General features: G+C 46.9%; 1 protein-coding gene and 1 pseudogene across 1 annotated transcript; both read right to left on the bottom strand.

Annotated features, from left to right (window-relative positions):
- Positions 1–5927: 5927 nt before the first annotated feature.
- On the bottom strand, positions 5928–9278 carry LOC128263652 (uncharacterized; annotated as a pseudogene).
- A 30-nt stretch (positions 9279–9308) lies between these two features.
- On the bottom strand, positions 9309–10178 carry LOC128263651 (uncharacterized). The gene has a single exon (XM_052998727.1). The coding sequence runs from the start codon at positions 10176–10178 to the stop codon at positions 9309–9311; it is 870 nt and encodes a 289-aa protein (XP_052854687.1).
- Between the last annotated feature and the right edge of the window lie 11012 nt (positions 10179–21190).

The following is a 21190-nucleotide window of genomic DNA, read 5'->3' as shown; positions in this document are numbered from 1 at the left end:
CATGACGGCATCGGGTTTGGGTGGGTGTGCCACCAATTCAAGGCACAGCCTCTCAGAAGTACTACCATTGCTCCTGCTGCATGATCTAGATCTATGCCGTATGCCTCTGCTAATTCCTCTGTTCTACTTATGAACTCTTCTGGGTTTCCAGTTCCGTCGTATTCTTCTCCCCAACTTCGTATTACTCCCATCGTGACCACTTTATTTCCTTCTGTCCTTGTGGGCTTAGGTCCTGGTTTTCCTTCGACATACTCCGTCGGGATCGGCACTTGCAGGTATTTATGGTTTTCCTCGATGTGTTCCACTGTGTCGGTTTCCCACTAATGCCTTTCGGTTGGTTTCCTGTTCCGTTAGGTTCTGGTGATGGGCTTCTTGCGTGTTTCTGAGCCAGTTCTAAAAGCCGTTTGGTGGTTTCCTCGCCGTGGTTGCCGTTCTTTATAAAATCTGGTTTGACCTCGAATTCTATTACATAGGCTTCCAGTTGGGCTATATTGGTATTGCTTATACAGCCTCGAGTTAATTTGTCTGCCATTGTATTATTTTGTGTTGTGTTGAGGAAGAGGGTAACGATCTTTGGTGTTTCTATTTGAGGATACTGTCTTTTTGTGTTCAATTTGCTCGGGCGCCACTGTAACGACCCTGTTTCGGGAGGCGGTATAGCTCGCCGTGGCCAGGGTTCGAAACAGAAATTTATTTCCTCTTTTGATCGGTTTACCTCCCGTTCCCCAAGGAATAACACAAATCAAAAGCTACAGAGTATGGTTTTTTAATAGTACGATTGATTAAGACTACGTTTCTAACTATATTTATATCGAGCGTGATACTGCTTGATGAGTGGCGTCGGCGCTGCTGAAGGGCCGAGTGTGGTACTGCTCGTTGATATCGACGCTGCGAAAGGGCGTAGTATATAGCAGCTCGTTGAGTATCGCACTGCTTTGTGTGCGGGATCGGCGCTACGGAAGGGCCGTATGAACGATCTGGCTTGGTCTTGTGTTGCTTTTCCCATGTTCCGATGTGCTAGTTTGCTCGTTTCTATCATGCGTTGCAACCTTGCCTCTAACGTTTCCTTTACCATTCCGGATCCAGGTGTGGTTTCGTTATACAGGCTCCCAGGTAGTCGTATTTTCCGTCCGTATAGTAGGTACGCCGGGCTGTATCCTGTTGATTCTGACCTGCTGCTATTGATGGCCATTGCTATTTCGGGTAGCCAGTCCTCCCACCGTGTGTGTTCGGTTCCCGAAAATTGATCTATCATAGTCTTTATTGTCCTATTTGCCCTCTCGGCTGGGTCTCTTGCAGGGTGTATGGCACTGTTAACTGGTGGACGATTCCCCATTTCTGTAACTGTGCTTTAAACTTATTACTCGTAAACTGTACCCCGTTGTCCGAGATGAGTTTTTTCGGTTTACCATATCGTGTGAGGATCTGTTCCCGTAAGACTTTTAATACAATTTCTGTTGTTGCTTTTCTGACGGCTGCTAGCTCCACCCACTTGGAGGACTTGTCGCACATCACTAGAAGCATGTTATTGCCGTGACTAGACCTCGGTAGTGGACCAACGAAGTCTATGCAGAGTGTTTCCCAGGGTGCTTCTGCTATTTATGTTAGCATTTTCCCTGCTGCCTGCTGCTGTGAGGTTTTGTACAGTTGGCATGTTTCCTACCGACGTACGTACTGTTGTATGTCTCTGTGCATCCCTTGCCAGTAGTACGATGCCATTACCCGATGCTTCGATTTTCTAACCCCTAGGTGGCCTGCTGTAGCTTCGCTATGGTTTTCTTTCTCTTTTTTTCTTTGCCACGCATAGCTTCCACGGCTGCGTATCCTCGACTGCGGCCCATGACGGTAGATGTCTGTATAGTTTTCCTTCTATTAATGCGTAATCTGGCCATGTTTCTAGTTCTTTTTCTATTGCAAGGAGTTTCTGTTTTATCCACTCGTCCTCCTCTACTTCGGCTCCGTGTATTTCTTCCTCGCGCATTCGGGATAATGCGTCTGCCACGACGTTAAGCTTGCCTTTGCGATAGCGTACCTCAAATGAGTATGGCTGCATTGCCAATGCCCATCTGGCAATCCGTCCTGAAGTTAAGCCATTTAAGTGCTTGGTGGACAGTGATAACTACGAAGTGTTACCCCTCCAGGTACATCCTCATTTTCTGGATGCCCCAGTGTATTGCCAGGCACTCTTTTTCGGTAGCCGAGTAGTTTTGTTCTGTTTTTTTAAGTTTCCGGCTGGCATATGAAATAACGTGTTCTCCGTTTTCGTACTTTTGGGTCAGTACTGCTCCTAGTCCGTAATTACTGGCGTCAGTCTGAAGTACAAAGGTTTTTCCAAAGTCCGGGCAAGCCAGGACCGGTGCTTCGGCTAGGGCTTTCTTTAGGCTTTTGGTCGCCTCTTCTGTCTCCTCGGTCCATTTGAACTTTGTCCCCTTCTTGACCAAGTTGTACAGCAGTTGCGCTAGTTCAGTGAAGTTCGGGACGAATCTTCTGTACCAGGAGGCCACCCCTAGGAAGCTGTGTACTTGCTTCATTCTTTTGATCGGTTTACCTCCCTTTCCCCAGAGAATAACACAAATCGAACGCTACAGAGTAGGGGAACGAACTACTTGGGTTTTCTAGTGGGATGTGGGAATGTGGGGCATCGATAGTTTCGAGCTGCCGGGCGTCGTTAGTTTCGATCTGCCGTTTTATTCCGTATCGTTTCCGGGTCGGAAGCCGGAAACGTGAGTTCTGGTAGGAACTCACTGAGATGGGCCGGAGTTACGAAAACCGTGCCGGGCTCAGCGATCACGACCGAGCCTGGGTGCGTATTCCTAAACCACACCGGGCGTCGGTGATCCTCACCAGGTCGTAGAGCCAACTTCGAACTCTTACGGATCCACCACCAAAACCAAGACTATCTACCAGAACACTTACCCGGGTATTCCTCCTAGTTGATGTTTCCTCGAGAATCGTTGGAACGCAAGTGGCTGATCTGGGGCTGTGTCTCCGCTTATATAGGCGCTGCTTAGTGTGATCAGATCGGACGATGATGATAATCCCGCTTTGAGTAATCGGGTTTATTGGGCGATGATTTTCGGCAATCGACAACTTCGTCGAATAAGTGTGACCGGGTGCTGTTGGCTTTGGGCGCGCGTTTGAATAATAAAAGGCCAGTATTTGGAATGTTTTTTTAAGCTTTTTAATGTGAAAGTTGAATTTTAAATATTTGTGACGGTGGGTCGTCACACTGTTAAAGCTTGAGATGTGGGACTTGGCATGCAGATTCTAAGCAGTCCAAGTCTACACTAATGCCTACAAATCGTGAAAGTATGTACTGTCACTCTGAGACATGTTAGAAGGTTGGGGTTGTTGTTGTGTGTGTGTTTCGGTCATATTTACCGGTAGACCCAAATATGTTCAAAATCTAACTATTAGATTTGGAGTTATGGGGCTTATGAAGTTCTCTGCCGCCCCTTTGTCGATGCTTAGCCACTGATCGGCCGCAGTTCTGCCGCTGCTAGCAGATTAGAGAGAGAGAAAGAGAATTACAGAACTGTTAGCGGGGTGGGGTGCTGCACACTCCTAGCGTCTAGGGTTGGCTATGCACTTCGACAGATGGTGCCTCCTAAACTTCGATTGATTTGTAGGGGAATTACTTAGGTTAAAGTTTGTTGGCTGAGTAACGGGAATCTAATCGTTGGGGAACTCGAATTTAGCGTTCTTTCTTGTTTAGTTTTGTTTTTGAAGCACCATCTGAAATAAAAAAGTTAAAGCTATAAAGACTTCAAGTCAATTGTACCTTTAATAATGTATGTAATGAAGTGTTTGTAATGTAGTAAAATAAAATAAAAATTATAAAGTAATGATAAGGAAGACCAAAAAGAAATATAAAACGTTAATTTTAACATAAACTTAAAATAAATGAATTAGTGATTGTGAGGAGTCTTTAAACTCCCCACAAATCCCGATGCAGGAGAGCTGCATAGCAAAAGGGAAGGAGACGAGAATGCCGGAGGGTTCAAGGGAAACAAGGTCAAACGGTGAACAATTGACCTTGGACCCGAGAAAGCGGAGACACCGCAAACTAACGGTACCGCGCTGGACATTGGACCCTCACACGGCAAGAGCAACAAGGTCGAACGGTGAATTGGCGGACTTCGGACCTTCACAAAGAGGACTCACCATGAACTAACAGTGCGGCAGTGAACCATGGACCCGATCACGCGAGCTAGAGGAGAGCAATATCGGGACCATCACAGGCTATAAAAGGGCGGCGCAAGCGCAGCTCACCCCGAAGCAATAGTGCGAGAATCAAAGCGAGTGCGTGTACGCGAGACCAGTAACAAGTTAATCAAGTGCCGAGTACCAGGATCAAGATCGCAAAGTCGAGACGTTGAACGACTGAGAGTCTACAACACTGAGATGCAACGGGTGCTAGGTCGTGGTGAAATTGAGCTCAGGGAGTCCTTGTGTGGAGTATGCGATAAAGATGGTTGGGCGAAGAGGCAGAACCTAGTTCTACCTGCTAGACGATACACCTTGCCGACACAATCCAGACCGATCTTAGGGAGCCTGTGATGAAGGTGGTTTGGCGAAGAGGCAGAACCTAGTACTACCTGTTAGGCAAAAAACCTTGCCGGCCCCGACAATGAGGTTCGCATAACATCCAGAGTCTCAGAGGAGCCGTTTAGAGTCAGACACCAGCAAGCAGTCGGCGACGAGGAGCGACGCCGCAGAAGACAGCGACGAGGCTATATCTAAGGAGACGAATAAAAACCTTTACGATCCCAACACAACCCTTGCGTTATCTTTGGACAAAGGCAGTCATTCAATATAAATTTGGTGGAACGATCCCACAACCTCTCTGAGCTGACCCCACGTTAGGCGCCAGATGTAACGACCTGATCTCTTAAGTATTTCGCCCGACGAGGCAGAAATGGAGGACAGAATGTGGGAGGCGGTCGAGACCCGCGCGATCCGCAAGGCGAGTCCGCGGGAGAAGCGGCGGAGCGGAACGCAGAGGCGGCAACGAAAACAATAACGATAACGGCAAAAACGATGGCAATGATGGATCCACTATCGATAAATGCGATCGAGACCTGTTCAGTAGAGTGGCCAGACGGAGGAATCGGAATGGTGATTTCAAACACGGGGAACTGTCTGGGCGGGAAATGCAAAGTCCACGCGGGGAACTGACTGGTGAACGAGATGCAGTTTTGGGAATGTTCAAATCTTTCGAGGAACTGTCTGGGGAACAGGCTAACGCAGCACAGGTCTGAATTGTCTGGGGATCACGAGGAGGAATTTGAATGAACGAACATCAGGGGCGGGAAAATCACCACTATAATCACATTTCCAAAGAAAGTGGGAAAAGGGAGGAGTCTTAAAACTCCCCACAAATCCCGATGCATGAGAACTGCAAGGGAGACGAGAATGCCGGAGGAGTCAAGGGCAACAAAGTCAAACGGTGAGCAACGGACCTTGGACCCGGGCAAAGCAAGGGCAACAAGGTCGAACGGTGAATTGGTGGACCTCGGACCTGCACGCGAGCTGGAGGAAAGGAATAACGGTACCATAACAGGCTATAAATGAGCGGCGCAAGCGCAGCTCACCCCGAAGTAATTGTGCGGGAATGAAAGCAAGTGCGTGTGCGCAACCCAGTAGCAAGTTAGTCAAGTGCCGAGTGCCAGGATCAAGATCGCAAAGTCGAGACGCCGAACGACTGTAAGTCTACAAGGCTGAGTCCACAACGCTGAGATCCAAAGGGTGCTAGGTCGTGGTTAAGTTGAGTTCTTACGTGGAGTCTGTGATAAAGATGGTTGGGCGAAGAGGCAGAACCTAGTTTTACCTGCTAAGCGATATACCTTGTCGACACAATCCAGACCGATCTTAGGGAGCCTGTGATAAAGGTGGTTGGGCGAAGAGGCAGAACCTAGTTCTACCTGCTAGGCCATACACCTTGCCGGCCCCGACGGTGAGGTTCGCATAAGATCCAGAGTCTCTGAGGAGCCGTTTAGAGTCAGACACCAGCAAGCAGTCGACGACGAGGAGCGACGCTGCAGAAGACAGCGACGGAAGCAGCAGTAGTAGTAGCAGAGGATCCGCGAGGCTATATCTAAGGAGACGAATAAAAACCTTTACGATCCCAACACAACCCTTGCGTTGTCTTTGGTCAATTCCAAACTTCCCAAAAAAGTTCTTCTGGAAGAGGAGGTCCTTTGAAATTATTATTATTTAGATCAAGAGCTATTCCCTCGCCGCTTATCATGTTTTTAAAGACCGGTATCTGCAAATAAAAAGGAATTATTTATTAAAATCTTATGAACATAATTTTAAACAAAGTGAGTTTTTTATTTATAACTTTTATAGCTCAAACCATTTACAGGTTTCAAGCTATCTAGTTTTCCACTATATTTACATATCTGTATTTTTAACTCTTCTATCGAAGCCACCGGAAAGTGCCTCTTAAGTGCATGCACTTTTCCGTTAGTACGGAAACGCATGCCAGTATTTTCGTGTTGGTCTCAATGACAACATATAAAATAAAATTAATTTTGTTTAATATCTGCATAAAGTTGTTAACATTTAAATTATGTTTTATGTGTACTTACTTTCTAAGCGATCCATTTGTTGTTATAATGAGTGGTACACCTCGTTTAAGTATATAAAGGTGGGCTAAGAAATTGCGGGCAGAGTTATTGTTGGCATCAAATGGTGAGAGTAAGAATCTAAACACAGTTGAACGGGAAACTTTAAGCGCAAATGTAGGTCACACTCAATATGTAGGTTCACAGAAGATGTAGTTTTCATAGAAGATGTTGGTTTAAAAGAAGAAAATCCTTTATAATATCAGAATATTATTGATAATCCACCAATCAAAACTAGCAAATTGGTATAGCCAGTGCAATGTAAACAGAAGTCAGCTGGAAGAATTATTGAAAATATAAGGGGCTTTTAAAAACAATAAATTCAATACCCATCACATACCCATCGTAGCTTAGCTCCAGGCCAATATAAACACATAGAACTTAAAAAATCTGTAGAATCTCATAGAAAGCGGTCGTTAGTTTCTTTTGGATGTAAATTTAGCGGTATTCCCCTTTTCAAGAGCTCTTAAACTTGTGTTTGGCTAATTTTAGGATTCTTTAAAAGTATTCCAACCTCAGATGTTTTTATAAGTGGTTCCTATTGTGCCAATACACTCAAAACCTACACGATTTTGTAGCAGACATTTTGGATATAGCTCAAAACACTTTCAGTATAGGAAACAAGGAGATGAAAATAAAAGTGAACGCACCTTTTTGCGATGCTCCACGGTTGCATGAAACGTACACAATTAGGAAATAAAATTAATAATGTTACAACATGTTCCGAATCAGATACTGATTTTAGAAACAACATTCACTTGAACTGGAAAGGCTAGAATTTGACATGATTTTCTATGGATCCAATGCATTTGTTGTCTTAGGAGTTTGCAAGAAAATGTTAAAACTATGATTGAGAAAAAAACATTGGATTTTAAGTTAACTACAATAATTAACAATTAGAAGATCTTTCAAAGGGAGCAGTTAAATTTAAAGAATTTTTTGCCAGCTTAATTCGGAAGAAAACCAAGGTCTCTGGACGAGATTACCAGGTCGAAAGCAATCGAGTTTAGGCAATTTATTTTATATAATATAATATAATATAACATAAGGTTTCTGATAATTGTTACTATAATTTTATGTTATTTACTTGCGCATACAGAATGTTATTAGCTGAAAAATGTTTTTCAAATTTAAAAGTGGCGCGTGAATTATCAAATAAATTTGTTAAAATATTTACAACTATGTATACACCCTGAAGAATAATGTTCACAAAATGCTTCATATACGTCGATTGTGTTGAAGGACAAGGATATATTTCCGAATTTACAGTCTATTAATTTTAAAACTTTCAGCAAAAGTAAAAACAAATGTTTAGAACTCTGTCAAGACTCTAGAGCAATTAAACGCCACATTTTCAATAACCCTTCCTAATAGGTTAGGTTAGGTTAGGTTAGAGCAGCTGCCAAATTATTGACACATTTAGACCTAGAAGGTCCATTGTGATACCGCGTGGATCTGTGCCCCTTTCCTACTTGTATATTACTGTCTGCTGCTCTTACCGCAACTGAACTTGCATAGCTCCCATCCGGTTGCTTTCATGAATTTTATTATGCGCTTTAGGCTTATATTCGCCAGTTCGGATAGACTACTTCTGCAGAAATCGCTTTGTGTGCCGACCAACCAATGGCATGTAAGCACTCGTATTAGCATTCCGCACTCGGTACGGTTTAGCTTTATAAGTTCAGAAGTTCTCTTCGCATTAATACTTGGCCATGTCGGGCAAAAGATGCGACAATGTCTTACGTGTGTCCATGCTAGGTTAGCAAGTTATATTTGTTTTTTATGTTTAGCTTGCAGGTGGCCATCGGCATACCAATGTTCTCCTTGTCCGGAAGGAGAGGAACGGTAGTGCCATGCCTGGCCAACTCATCTGCAATACAATTGCCTGCAATGTTTCGGTGACCCGTGACCCATATTAGGTATACTTTAAACTGCAAAGCCATCTCATGTAGAGATTTGCGGCAGTTTGATATAGTTTGAGAGTTTGTATTGGTCGAGATAACCGACCTGATAGCTGCTTGATTATCGCTGTAGTATTTACCCATTTCTTTTGACAGTTTGCTTCGTTTAGGAGCAACAAAGCTTTATTTATATCATATACATCCGCTTGGAAGACACTGCAGTGATCCGGAAGGATTTCCCGATGTAAAGTTGGTCGCAGTATATTCCTCCTCCCAATTTGACTGCATGTTTTAGGCCCGGTAAACCTTGCACCCGGTCTTCAAAGCTTCAAAGGGGGTGTGGCTGTATTCAATTGGTTCGCATAGATCCGTTTTGGTTGTGATCGTTGTGTCTTGCTGGAGTATCCTAGCATGACCATATGTTTGGGGTTTCAATTGCCCAAAGTCCCTCACTCGAACCGCAGCTATCTTGGCCCGCTCCATGCCGGCTAGGTCCAGGCTGGGAAGGTTCAGAAAAGAATTTAGCGCCTCGTTGGGGGTGGTGCGAAGGGCTCCGCTTATGCATAAGGATGCCATTCGTTGAACCTTGAACCACCATATTGACATTCCGTAGAATAGAATAGGCTTGACTATCGCTGTGTGTATCCAGTTGACGATTTTCGGGGAAATGCCCCATTTCGTTCCGATGGCTTTTTTGCAGGAATAGAGGGCAATTGTTCTCGTTCTCACTTGGCTGTTCAGTCTCCATGTTAGACGCTTATCTAGTACTATCCATCTATTATCTATTCCAGTCATGCGTGGGGAGGTTTGGGTTGCACTTCTGCAACATGAAGAGGATGTCTTCTGGCGTCTTTATGGAGGACGACAGCCAGATCCTCGCTCGGGGACTACTGGGGACGTCACGCCAATCCAGCGGGACGATTTTCGCCCCTCTGTACACCTCGCCGAGCTGCGCTGTCTCCTTCTTATATAGGTCAGCCGACCGCTGACTATCGCAGGCCACCTTGACGCTGTCTTGAAACCACCCCGCGTCCTTGCAGCATGGTGTTGGCTGGAGGAAGTCTCGGAGCAGTGCCATGCACAAGATGGCCAGCTTCTCCTCAACTGCCTTCCACTGACTTTTGGGGATCCGGCCTCTAAAATTTCCCTCGTCCACCAGCCCAATTAAAATCCTGTCCCGCGTTATGTCCGCAAAATACAGGTTTGGTTGGACCTTCGATCTATTTGCCGCAGGTCCAGGCAATTCAAGAGATCTTTGCCTCTCTTGGCCATAATTTGGGAGCACCATTCTCGCCCACTCCACCTTCTTTAACCATTCGGCTGAGGGGTTGGCGATCTTGCTCCTGTTATGTGATCGGAGTGTCTGCGCGGCAGTCCGCTTCTCCGCATACGTAAAATTGATTTGCTCGGTCGGTGGAGCGACAGACTTAGCCGCACCTTCTGCAGTTTTTGGTGCCGACGCGCACTTTGCAGAGGTGCTGGCGGCCGACTGTCTTCCAACTTTCACCCCCAATTTGGGATGGGGCCCTTTCGGGATAGCCCCCGAACTGGTGCCAGCACAGGCGGAGCCAACGCTCGCAGATCCTATCGCTGTTGCAGCACCCACCTTTTTCAGTGTTTCGGGTTTCTTAGGAGTGCCCGGCTCCATTGTGGTGTTTATTTTTTGTTAATAGTGTTCATAATTGCTATTAAATCAATACTGAATATTATAAGGCCAATTCTTTACAGTTTAGAATGAAGTTTCGGTTTTTGTCCCTGCTGTGAAACCAGGATAATTTGAACTCAAAACTCGTTACCAAATCTTAGGGTTTTTTCATCGTGTGTAGTGATTTATTTCGCTATCGTGTGCGCAGGCAAAAAAAGCTAAAAAAGGCAATACGATATTGCCCTTAATGGCAATTTTGTGTAGTGAATTATATATTAGTAGGAAATGGTTGGGTGCACTGCTTGGCGTCGGCGCTTCGGGAGGGTCGGTTGTGCACTGCTTGGTGTCGTCGTGTCTCGTCGTTCGAGTACGTCGGGTTCGTAGTGTTCTGGGTCGTTTTAGAGGAACGAACTACTTGGATTTTTCTAGTGGGATGTGGGAATGTAGGGCATCGTTAGTTTCGAGCTGCCGGGCATCGTTATTTTCGACCTGCCGTTTATTCCGTATCGTTTCCGGGTCGGAAGCCGAAAACGTGACTTCTGGTAGGAACTCACTGAGATGGGCCGGAATTACGCAAATCGTGCCGGGCTCAGCGATCACGACCGGGCCTGGGTGTGTATTCCAAAACCACACCGGGCGTCTGTGATCCTCTCCAGGTCGTAGAGCCGACTTCAAATCGAACGCTTACGGATCCAACACCACAACCAAGACTATGATAATCCCGCTTTGGTCAATCGGGTTTATTGGGCGATGATTATCGGCAATCGATAACTTCGTCGAATAAGTGTGACCGGGTGCTGTTGGCTTTAAGCGCGCGTTTGAATAATAAAAGGCCAGTATTTGGAATGATCTTTTAAGCTTTTTTATGTGAAAGTTGAATTTTACATATTCGTCTCGCTCAGAATGCCTATAGTCTATGCAAAGCCTCCATTCCTTGTTTTTCTTCTCTACGATTACTACTGGCGAACTGTAGGCGGAGTGCGAGGGTTCTATGAGGTTCTGTGCTATGAGTTCGTCGCCTTGTTTGTTTATTATTGATTGCATTGCTGGGTTTCGAGGGTAGTACCTCTGTTTAATTGGGCGGTCGTGCTTCATGAAGATTTTGTGGCTTGCAATGTGACATACTCCTTTGATTTGGCTTATCATCTCTAACTCCCTTTTGAGGGTCTCTTTGATCTGTTAGTCTGTTAAATGCCCTGTTTCTTGTGATCCGATGCCGTGTCTCTTGTGTGTCTTGCTTCTGGTTTGGTTCCTCTTCTTTTTTTTTTAATTTTCGCTGTGATGCCTTCGCATTCTAGTGTAGCATTGCATTGTTCTAAGAAATCTATTCCCAAGAGTTGGTCTCCGATCACCTCGTCGAGGACTAGTAGTGTTGTTGTGTTTGTTTGTGTCCCGAGTTGTATTGGTACTTCTAGTTCCTCTGTGACCATTCTGTTTGTTCCGTTGCAAGTCTTATGGCTTCAATTACTGGTTTTCTTTTTCCATGTCTGGCTATTTTGTTGGCTAATTCATGGCCGACAAAATTCCGTGTGGCTCCTGTGTCAATTGCACCGCGAATTCTTGTGCTGCCTATGTCGACTTGTGCTAGTAGGTGACGACCGTTGAACTTTATTGAAGTTGCGGGTGTGGTGTGTGCCCTGGGTGCCTGCTCTGATCCCATGGGCGTCTTCCGTTTCCCGTCGTTTCATTCCTGCGGCAGCAATGAATTGTTCGTATTCCATCCTGTCCGCATACCCAGCAAAACAGTCTTGGTTGGTTATTTCATCCACGTGCTACGTGTCCCACTGCTTTGCACCGCGAGCATCTATTGTTCATGTCCCAAGATCTTGTGACGCCTCCGTTAAGTACTGGTTGTGTTTCTTGGGGTCTCCACTGGTTCCTTGATAGTCTCCAGTAACTTCCTGGTGGTTGGTGTCCCAAGTGAGCTTCCGGTGATTGTTGCGTTGTCTGCTGTGCTGTGTGCTCATGTGGTTGTAGTACCTCGAATTCCTCGGCAAGTCGGAGGTATTCCGATATGGTTTGGCATTCTTCACGTTTAGCATATATCCACTCGACTGTTTCGGTACACCCACTCCAGTTTTTTTTTCTTCTGTGAGCGTAGTGAATCGCATGGCTACGTCGTCCGCATATGCCACAACCTTACATCCACCCCCTTCCGTGTTACACAGCAGCTTATTCACTGCGATGTTCCTTAGTAGAGGGGAGAGTACACTACCCTGAGGGGTTCCCCTGTTCACGAACCTTGTTTGTTTTGAGGTTCCAAGGGTGGAGGTTACCATTCTGCTCATCAGCAATTTATGGATTAGCTCCACGACTTGAAACTCAACACCCAGGTCAGTGAGGGATTCGGTTATGGATGCAGGGAGAACATTGTTGAAAGCGCCCTCTGTGTCCAGGAATGTAACTAGTGCGTATTCCTTGTGGTTGAGTGACTTTTCGATTTGGCTGACTACTGCGTGCAGAGCTGATTCGGTGGACTTGCCCTTTGAGTATGCATGTTGTGCTGCTGATAATTGTTTTGAGTCCATGACTGACCTGATGTGCAGTCCAATCAGTCGTTAATATCTCTTAAGTAGAAAGGATGTCAGACTTATAGGCCTAAAATCTTTCGTCGTCGTATGCGAGGCTTTGCCCGCTGTGGGATGCCAATGTTCCTACCTTAAGTATGGTGTGGAAATTTTCATTAGCCAGTTGACGGCAAGTTGACCAGCATTTTGGATGTGCGCAGGAGAGAGATGATCAGGTCCTGCTGATTTGAAGGGTTTGAAACTGTTTATGGCCCATCTAATGTGATGTTAGGTCGATGCTTGAACCAGACTAATTTTATGGAAGTCGTTCTACCGGGAGACTACCCGGAAAGTGGCAGTCTAGAAATAGGCTTAGGGTCTCCTCACTAGTGTCTGACCATGAGCCATCTAGTTTTTTAAGGTATCCCAAGGAAGGGGTTGTTTTGGAAAGGATCTTCCCAAGCCGAGCTGCATCGGTTGTTTCCTCTATGTTCGAGCAGAAGGCCTGCCAAGCTGATCGTTTTCCTTTTCTTATGGCCTTCTTGTAGGAGGCTAGTTCCAACTTATATTTTTGCCATTTTAGATCTTTATTCCCCGCTTTCGCCCTGTTAAAAAGTGTTCTGCAGCTGGATCTGAGTTCTAAAAATTTCTGGGTCCACCAAGGAGGCTTTTTTGATCCTCTCGGTTTGCATTTAGGGTAGGTTGATTCGAAGGCCATATTGCAGGCTTCTGTGAAGGTCCCTACTAAGTTATCTAGACTGAGTAGATCACTATTGTCATTTGGGGGTTCTATTGGAAGAATACCTATCAAGGCTTCTCTATAAGCGCGCCAGTTTATTCTTCTAAAGTTGACGAATACAGCTGGAGTGGGAGGGTCTAATGATAATGTAGTTTCTAAGGATTTTGTGGTCTGAAAAGGAGTGCTCGCTTGAGACTTCCCAATTTCTGACTTTTCCAAGCAGACTGCCTGACACCAAGGTGAAGTCAATGACTGTTTGGCTATTTTTTGTGATGAAGGTGGGGGTGTTACCCCTATTGCATAGGAATAGATTAGAGCCAAGAATGAAATAAAAAAGAGACTCACTTCTGTTATTGCTTGATGGGGCTCCCCACTGAGTGTGGTGAGCATTAGCGTCGCAGCCGATTACCAGGCTGATGTTGAGCGCCTCGCTTTCTTCGACCAGTTGTCGGACTAGCTCGTCTCTGCTTAACGATGCGTCGGTGGAACAGCCTGCTCGGCTGGGTTGCCGACCGGGTCCTCCTTGGCGCTCGAGTCTCCCTTGTAGACCTTCACTCTGATCGCGCTGAAACCGAAATTCAGTCCCCCGTGAGCAGCCTCTATTGGGGAAACTGATTCCTTGTTCAGCACGACGATGGCCTGACTCACTGGCCCCTCATGCTGTTCCACCTTTACGACCCTCGAGTTGTTAACCCGGGCCCTCAGCCAGGAGGACTCTCGCCACGGTCCGATTTACCTCTACCGGCCCGGGAGCTCGGTAGGCTATCCCTTTTGGCTCCGACAAGCCCAAATAGGGTGCCCCTGTGCCATATTAGTCGACAAGCAATGACGAGCTCTGGCAGTATTCTTCGCCGCTAACCACACGGTTGAACCCTTCCTATTAAAAACAATCAAAATTGCGACCCAAAATCATATCATCAATTGTGGCATGGTAAAATTGTTAAATATTTTTTAAAAAATTTTTCAGATGCCAGATAATATTCGTTGCCTTATGTCTGAGGATCCTATAAAAATATCAGACTTTTAAAAGCAAGACTATATTCTTTAAAGGTTGCAGATTTTTAAACTGTTGTAATTTGTTCGATAATCCCCATGAAAGTTCCTTAATCGATATATATATAAAAGATAATCAGTTTATGATGAAATAGAACATCGCCCATTAATAGAAATTGCGTTTAAATGATTTTGCCGCAGCGTTTCGGGTAGAAGTAAAAGCCATTTACGATATTAATATTTTGATAAATTGCCGCCACCCAACTAGCACTGGAGTAATACACCAATAAGGAAGAGTATTTAAAACAGCACTTAAACACAGTTTATATTTTAACAATAGTCGCTAGCGGCTTACAATAAGTAATACATGTTTTGAACGAAAATAAAGTCATTTAAACTTACACATAATTTTTCTTACCTCTTGACAAATATTTAATTTTAAATAGGTAATTTCACTCAATTAATATATATTATTATATTATCATATTATTATATTATTATATTATTATATTATTATATTATTATATTATTATATTATTATATTATTATATTATTATATTATTATATTATATTATAATATTATTATTATTATATTATAAATGGTATGTCCTCAGCTAAGAGTCTGATAATATCAAAACCCTGTGAAATACGGTAGCACACCGCCCGCGAATGCAAAAACGCAGCCACACTAAGTCCGCGAATTCGGAGGCAATTAAAAAAAATCTCCCTTCCCCTTTAGCTGTTAATCTCCTTCTCGGAGCATCACCAACCAGTTCGCCCCAAAAAAAAGTATAATTATAAGTGGAACTCAGAGCATGTGCTGACGCAAAGACTGTAAAACTGTATTTTGAGTGGAATTTGGTGGCATTCTTGACTAGTGATTTGAGGTTATTTTCCTTGCAGTCCAATATTACTCGTGTTGTTGATGCAGGCTACGTTGATGTAGGGTTTCTCAAGGTTGTCAATGATCTGATAACAGAACAAATTATTAAACAAACAAATAGAAAATGGCTGCAATTGGAGAAAGTAAAGAGGTAAGTGTGGTATCGCCAGATCGCGTGCCTTCCAGGTTACCGATTTACAATTTTAAGTTTCATATAAATTACAGTTCACAATGTGGTAGAAATAATAATCATGGATAAGAGAGATGCGTTTTTTTTGCGTCAATTCGTTTGTCACCCATCCAACGAGCTTCTTTGTGAATCCAAGCTTCTTTCTCAACCAATTCTGCGATTTTGTCGCCATTTTCGCCAACAGGCCTTCCGGAGAGTGGCGCATCGTAGTGGGGAAATGAAAACTGTATCGAATTCATAAACTGAGATGCATTTTTGCTTTTGTCGTAGTTGTACTGTTAGATTAACCGGATTTTATCTTTATTTTGCTCCGTGTTTGCGACGCTATTACTCACGAACGACTTAACCAAACAACAAACCTCGTGTTAGCGTTTTCCAATAAGCTATAGCATGACCCGATGTCTTGACTAATCATTTAATAAAGTTTTACCAAACGAACGTGTGCATTCGAACTTAACATAATGTAGAACTAAACCCAGCAAATTATCTTAAAAAAAACAATAGCGAAATTAACGAATTTTGACCCGATTGTTCCCATTGCAGCTATAGGATATATAAGACCGTTCTGCGTCCGTTCGTTTACTTGAACTGTGTTTACAAAAAAAAGACGGCTGCTAATGCTTTAAGTCTTAAGCCATTGAACTGACATCGCAAACGGTTGTGACGCTCCATCCTCGTGGCGGTCAATTTTCTCGAAATTTTTTTGGAATATATTGTGTAATATAAGATCAAGTAAAAAGTAATCCACTATTTGAACAATAGATGACTTTAGTAATCTGTATTGTGAGGAGTCTAAAAACTCCCCACAAATTCCGATGCAGGAGAGCTGCCTAGCAACAGCGAAGGAGGCGAGAATACCGGAGGAGTCAGGGGCAACAGGGTCAAACGGTAAACAACGGACCTTGGACCCGGGCAAAGCGGAGACACCGTGGATTAACGGTACCACGCTGGACATTGGACCCTCACACGGCAAGGGCAACAGGGTCGAACGGTAAATAGGCGGACTTCGGACCCGCACAAAGAGGACGCACCGTGAACTTACGGTGCGGCAGTGGACCTTGGACCCGATCACGCGAGCTGGAGAAGGGAAATAACGGGACCATCACAGGCTATAAAAAGGCGTCGCAAGCGCAGCGCACCAAGAAGTAATAGTGCGAGAATCAAAGCGAGTGCGTGTACGCGAGACCAGTAGCAAGTTAATCAAGTGCCGATCGCAAAGTGGAGACGCCGAACGACTGAGAGTCTACAAGGCTGAGGCGATACACCTTGCCGGACCAACTTAGGGAGCCTGCGATAAAGGTGGCTAGGCGAAAAGGCAGAACCTAGTTCTACCTGCTAGGCGAAGCACCTTGCCGGTCCCGACAGTGAGGTTCGCATAACATCCAGAGTCTCGAAGGAGCCGTCACGAGCAAGCAGTCGACGACGAGGAGCGACGCCGCAGAGGATGACGGCGTGGAGCAGCAGTATCGGAAGAGCCGCGAGGCTTGTAGAAGGAGACGAATAAAAACCGTTACGATCCCAACAGAACTCTTGCGTTTTCTTTGGTCAAAGGCAATCACCCAATATAATTTTGGTGGAACGAACCCATAACCTCTCTGAGCTAGCCGCCCGTTAACGTAGCGAGCGAGCATACATAAGAAATCAGGTCGTTACATCTGGCGCCCAACGTGGGGCCCTGACCAAGAAAACAAAAGATCAAAGATGGGAAAGTCCTGGATTTATAATCTCAGGAAGGAGGACTTCGCCGAGGTGAGCAATGTTCTGGGAATAGAACTCGAGGGCTCAGTAGAGGCGATGATGAAGACCCTGGCAGAGACGGTTGACCGCATAGCAGAAGACCCGGTCGTGGCAGAGTAAGTGGCAGGTCTGGAGGTCAGATTCCTGCCTCCCTCGAGGCAGACATACGGGGAAAAATTTAAGGATTACATGGTGGACATGCAGACGATGATGCGGCCCCTATGTCTGCCAAAGAAGTCCTGATCAGGATAAAGGAGAACAGCACGCCGGCCCTCCGAATGTTTATCTGTCCGTACGAGTATCGCCACCTGGACACCCTGATGGCGCTGGCAGACGAGTTCGAGGAGCTGGAGGAGCAACGCGAGCAGTTTGAAATGGAAAACCACTTCCAGAGAACACAGAACCGCCCAGTGCCAAGGGCAAGGGCAGAGCAGGATGCGGTGTGTAGGCGGTGCCAGGAGGACACGGATGCGCCACGGAGGCATACGCCGCAGGAACACGGACCAGCGGTCCGGTGGATGTATCCAGAATCCAGCCAACGCTTGCCTCAGATACGGGGGCGCAGACCATTGGACGAAGGAGTGCCGGACCGGCGACTCACGTTCTGCTGGCGATGCGGTAAGATAGGTGTCCGAACGGTGGCGCTGGGGCGGCCAGGGATCGTAAGGTGCTGCCTCTCAAAGACGGACCTGAAGACGGAAGAAATGCAACTGTCCGCCACAGTGCTCATAGGTGACGCGAATGTTAAGGCCACGGTGGACACCGGCGCCACAGCGAGTTTCATCAGCAAAGAGCTGGCGGACAGGCTGCAGGCGGCAGGAAAGGTTGGACCCACAAAGAGGCAAGTACGGAGGGCGGACGGTAGATGCGGAGACGTAAAATCGCAGCTGGAAATTCAAATCGGACTTGGCACAAAAAATGTAACAATGGAGCTGCTGATCCTCCCAGGATTGATCGACGCACTGGTGCTAGGATGGAACCTCACCAAAATCGGAACCGAGGTGAAATGCGCAGGTCACAGCGTGATGATAACGTTGAGGGACAGACACCGAGGCTGGCTGGAGGAAAGACTGTCGGTAGCAGTCGTGGAAGCCGCGAAGGGATTTTCGGAAAAGGTTGTGGACCAGTTTTTAAAGACCGAGTTGGAGAGCCTGGAAAATCAGCAAGGCACGTCAAACGTGGCAGTACACAGGATGACCATGAAGGACGATTAGCCGGTCAAACAGCGGTACTATCCGAAGAATCCAAAAATGCAGGGCGAGATCAACGCCAAAGTAGACGAGCTACTTGAAAAGTCACCACAATAGCCATGGTGAGGAAGAAGGCCGGGAATTGGAGGCTGTGTGTGGATTTCAGGCAGATCGCAAAATCCGTGAAGGATTCATTCTGGACCAACTCCGAGAAGCTAAATATATTAGCAGCCTCGACTTAAAGGACGGGTACTGACAGATACCGTTGGAGGCAGCCAGCAGGCAGTACACCGCATTCACAGTGCCAGGGAAAGGCCTGTTTCAATGGAAAGTTATGCCTTTCGGTTTACACTCGGCATGAGCAACATTCCAGCGGGCGTTGGAACAGGTAATAGGACCAGCAATGATGCCGCACGCCTTCGCGTATCAGGTTGATATAATCGTCATCGGACGGACGCTAGAACCTAAAGGAAGTATTCAGAAGACTGCGAGAGGCGAACTTGAAAGTAAACGCTGATAAGTGTAAATTCTTTTGGGAAGGAAATTCAATACTTAGGGCATCGCATTACAGACCAAGGCATCAGGACGGATCCGGAAAAGGTATCAGCAATAGCATTGTTAAAACCACCGGCAACTGCCAAAGAGCTGCGGCAGTATTTGGGAGTGGCGTCGTGGTACGTTTTGTGCCAGATTTTGCCACGCTAGTGCATCCGCTGAACGCCCTTCTCCGAAAGGGTGTCAAATGGGAATGGACCGACGACCACCAGCAGGCCTTTGAAGCTGTCAAGGCGAGGTTGGTCGCCGACCCAATTTTGGCATGCCCGGATTTCACAAAACCGTTTGTGCTGCAGACCGATGCCAGCGATTATGGGCTGGGTGCTATTCTCACTCAAAATTCCGACCAGGGCGAGCGGGTGATCTCCTATTCCAGCCGGACCCTAAACGGGTCGGAAAAGAATTACTCGGCCACTGAAAAAGAATGCCGAATGATGAAAACGAAGCCACCTGGTCAACCGGCGAAACAAGCCGAATGTAGCTGGATAAGGGACATGAGGGGCAAGATAGCACAGAACCCCCAAAAATATCCGGACTATTTAGTGGAGGCCTACCGGCTGTACCGGCACATTCCTCACAGAGCAGGCAACAAGGATGTGGTCGCATGGAAGCTATGCGTTCCAATCGGATCAAGGCAGCGAGTCATGGCCGAGAACCACGATATGCCGACGGCCGGACGGCAGCCAGAAGACGATCGTGAGGGTGGCAGCGAGGTATCATTGGCCAGGCATGCACCGCGACATTAGAAAGTACGTGCGGAACTGTGAGAGCTGCCTCAGGTACAAGCCCAGTCAACAAATCCGGCGTATCGGCACTGTACCCTAACCGAAGAAAGGGGGAGGACGATACACGGTATCGAATTCGAGGAGGACGCAGGCCCGAACGAGACGGAGGTCGGAGAGGTCGTCGACATCTCCTCTGATGAGAGTGGACCGGAGGACGCAAGCGCGGAGGAGGAGGGGACGGAGACCGTCAGCCCCGAGGTGTCCTCGCACGAGGACGACGCGGCGCGGCGAGCTGCGAGGGATCGGATGATCTTCCGCCGGTTGAGCAGGGCGACGGCAGGGCTCGGGCGGATCTGCCTAGGGTCACGTGGACGTGGCCCGCGCCCGACGAGGCAGCGGAGGAGGCCCGATGCACCCGGCCGGTCGCGAGGAGCTGAAGGAGCCCACGGAGGTTCTGGAGAAGGGGCCGTGAGAGTGGCCATCACCGCCGGAGACGTCGCGAGTCACGGCGCCACCCCCGAAGCTCGCGCGACAGAGCTCGTGCCCGGAACCGCGAGGCCCACCGGCGAGGCTGACGCTGCGGAGGCAGCAGTCGGAGGGCGTGGAACCGTGGTCGGAGGTTCCGGTGGCGGAGTGACCGGCGCGGCGGCAGCGAGGGAGGCGCAGGAAGGACAGGTGGGCTAAGCTCATGCTGGAGGGCGCAGAGCGCTTCCGGATAAAGGTAGCAGGGCCGGGTGCGGGTTTTTAGGGCCCAATAAAAGTGGGTCCCATCCCTTAAGAACAGCATTTTTATTATTAGGGGATCACAACACAACACAGAAAAAAAAGTGGTCAACCGCAGCAGCAGATCGCGGAGCGGAGGCGGATCACGGGCCAGGCACGCGGGCCGGCAGAAAACACGAGGCTGCAGCAGGTGGAGGGCGAGGGGGGGGTCACTTGCTGCCGCAAGGGTCTCCAGAGTCAGCACCCCGAGATATGACAGGGGCATTAGGAGCATCATGGTCATGGTGTCGCTGTAAAGAAAAAAAAAACGTTAGTTAAAGGAAAATTACAAGCATCAATTTTACTCACCAGTTTTTCCAAAACAACGAGGCCGTGAGGAAATTAGGGACGGGGGCGCCAGGCGATAGGCGGTCCGTCGATAGTTGCGATCGATGGGTACAAAAATACTGGATTTCTCAAGAAACGGTCACACGGAGGCAACTTAAGACAACGGAAACGATAACGATAACGGCAACAACGATGGCAATGCTGGACCCACTATCGATAAGTGCGATCGAGACGTGTTCAGTAGAGTGGCCAGACGACGGGAATCGGAATGGTGATTTCCAACACGGGGAAATGTCTGGGCGGGAAATTCAAATTCTATGCGGGGAACTGTCTAAGGAACGAGATGCAGCACAGCCATGGGAAAGTTAAAGGTCTGTCAGAGCGCTGTCTGGGGGGAGTCTTACGAGGACAGCTCAGGGAAAGTTGTAGTCTTTTGGGGAACTGTA

The sequence above is a fragment of the Drosophila gunungcola genome, unplaced genomic scaffold, assembly GCF_025200985.1.
Source record: "Drosophila gunungcola strain Sukarami unplaced genomic scaffold, Dgunungcola_SK_2 000010F, whole genome shotgun sequence".
NCBI lineage: Eukaryota > Metazoa > Arthropoda > Insecta > Diptera > Drosophilidae > Drosophila > Drosophila gunungcola.
Note: the sequence above shows the minus strand (reverse complement) of the source record. Positions and strands in the feature narration are given on the sequence as shown.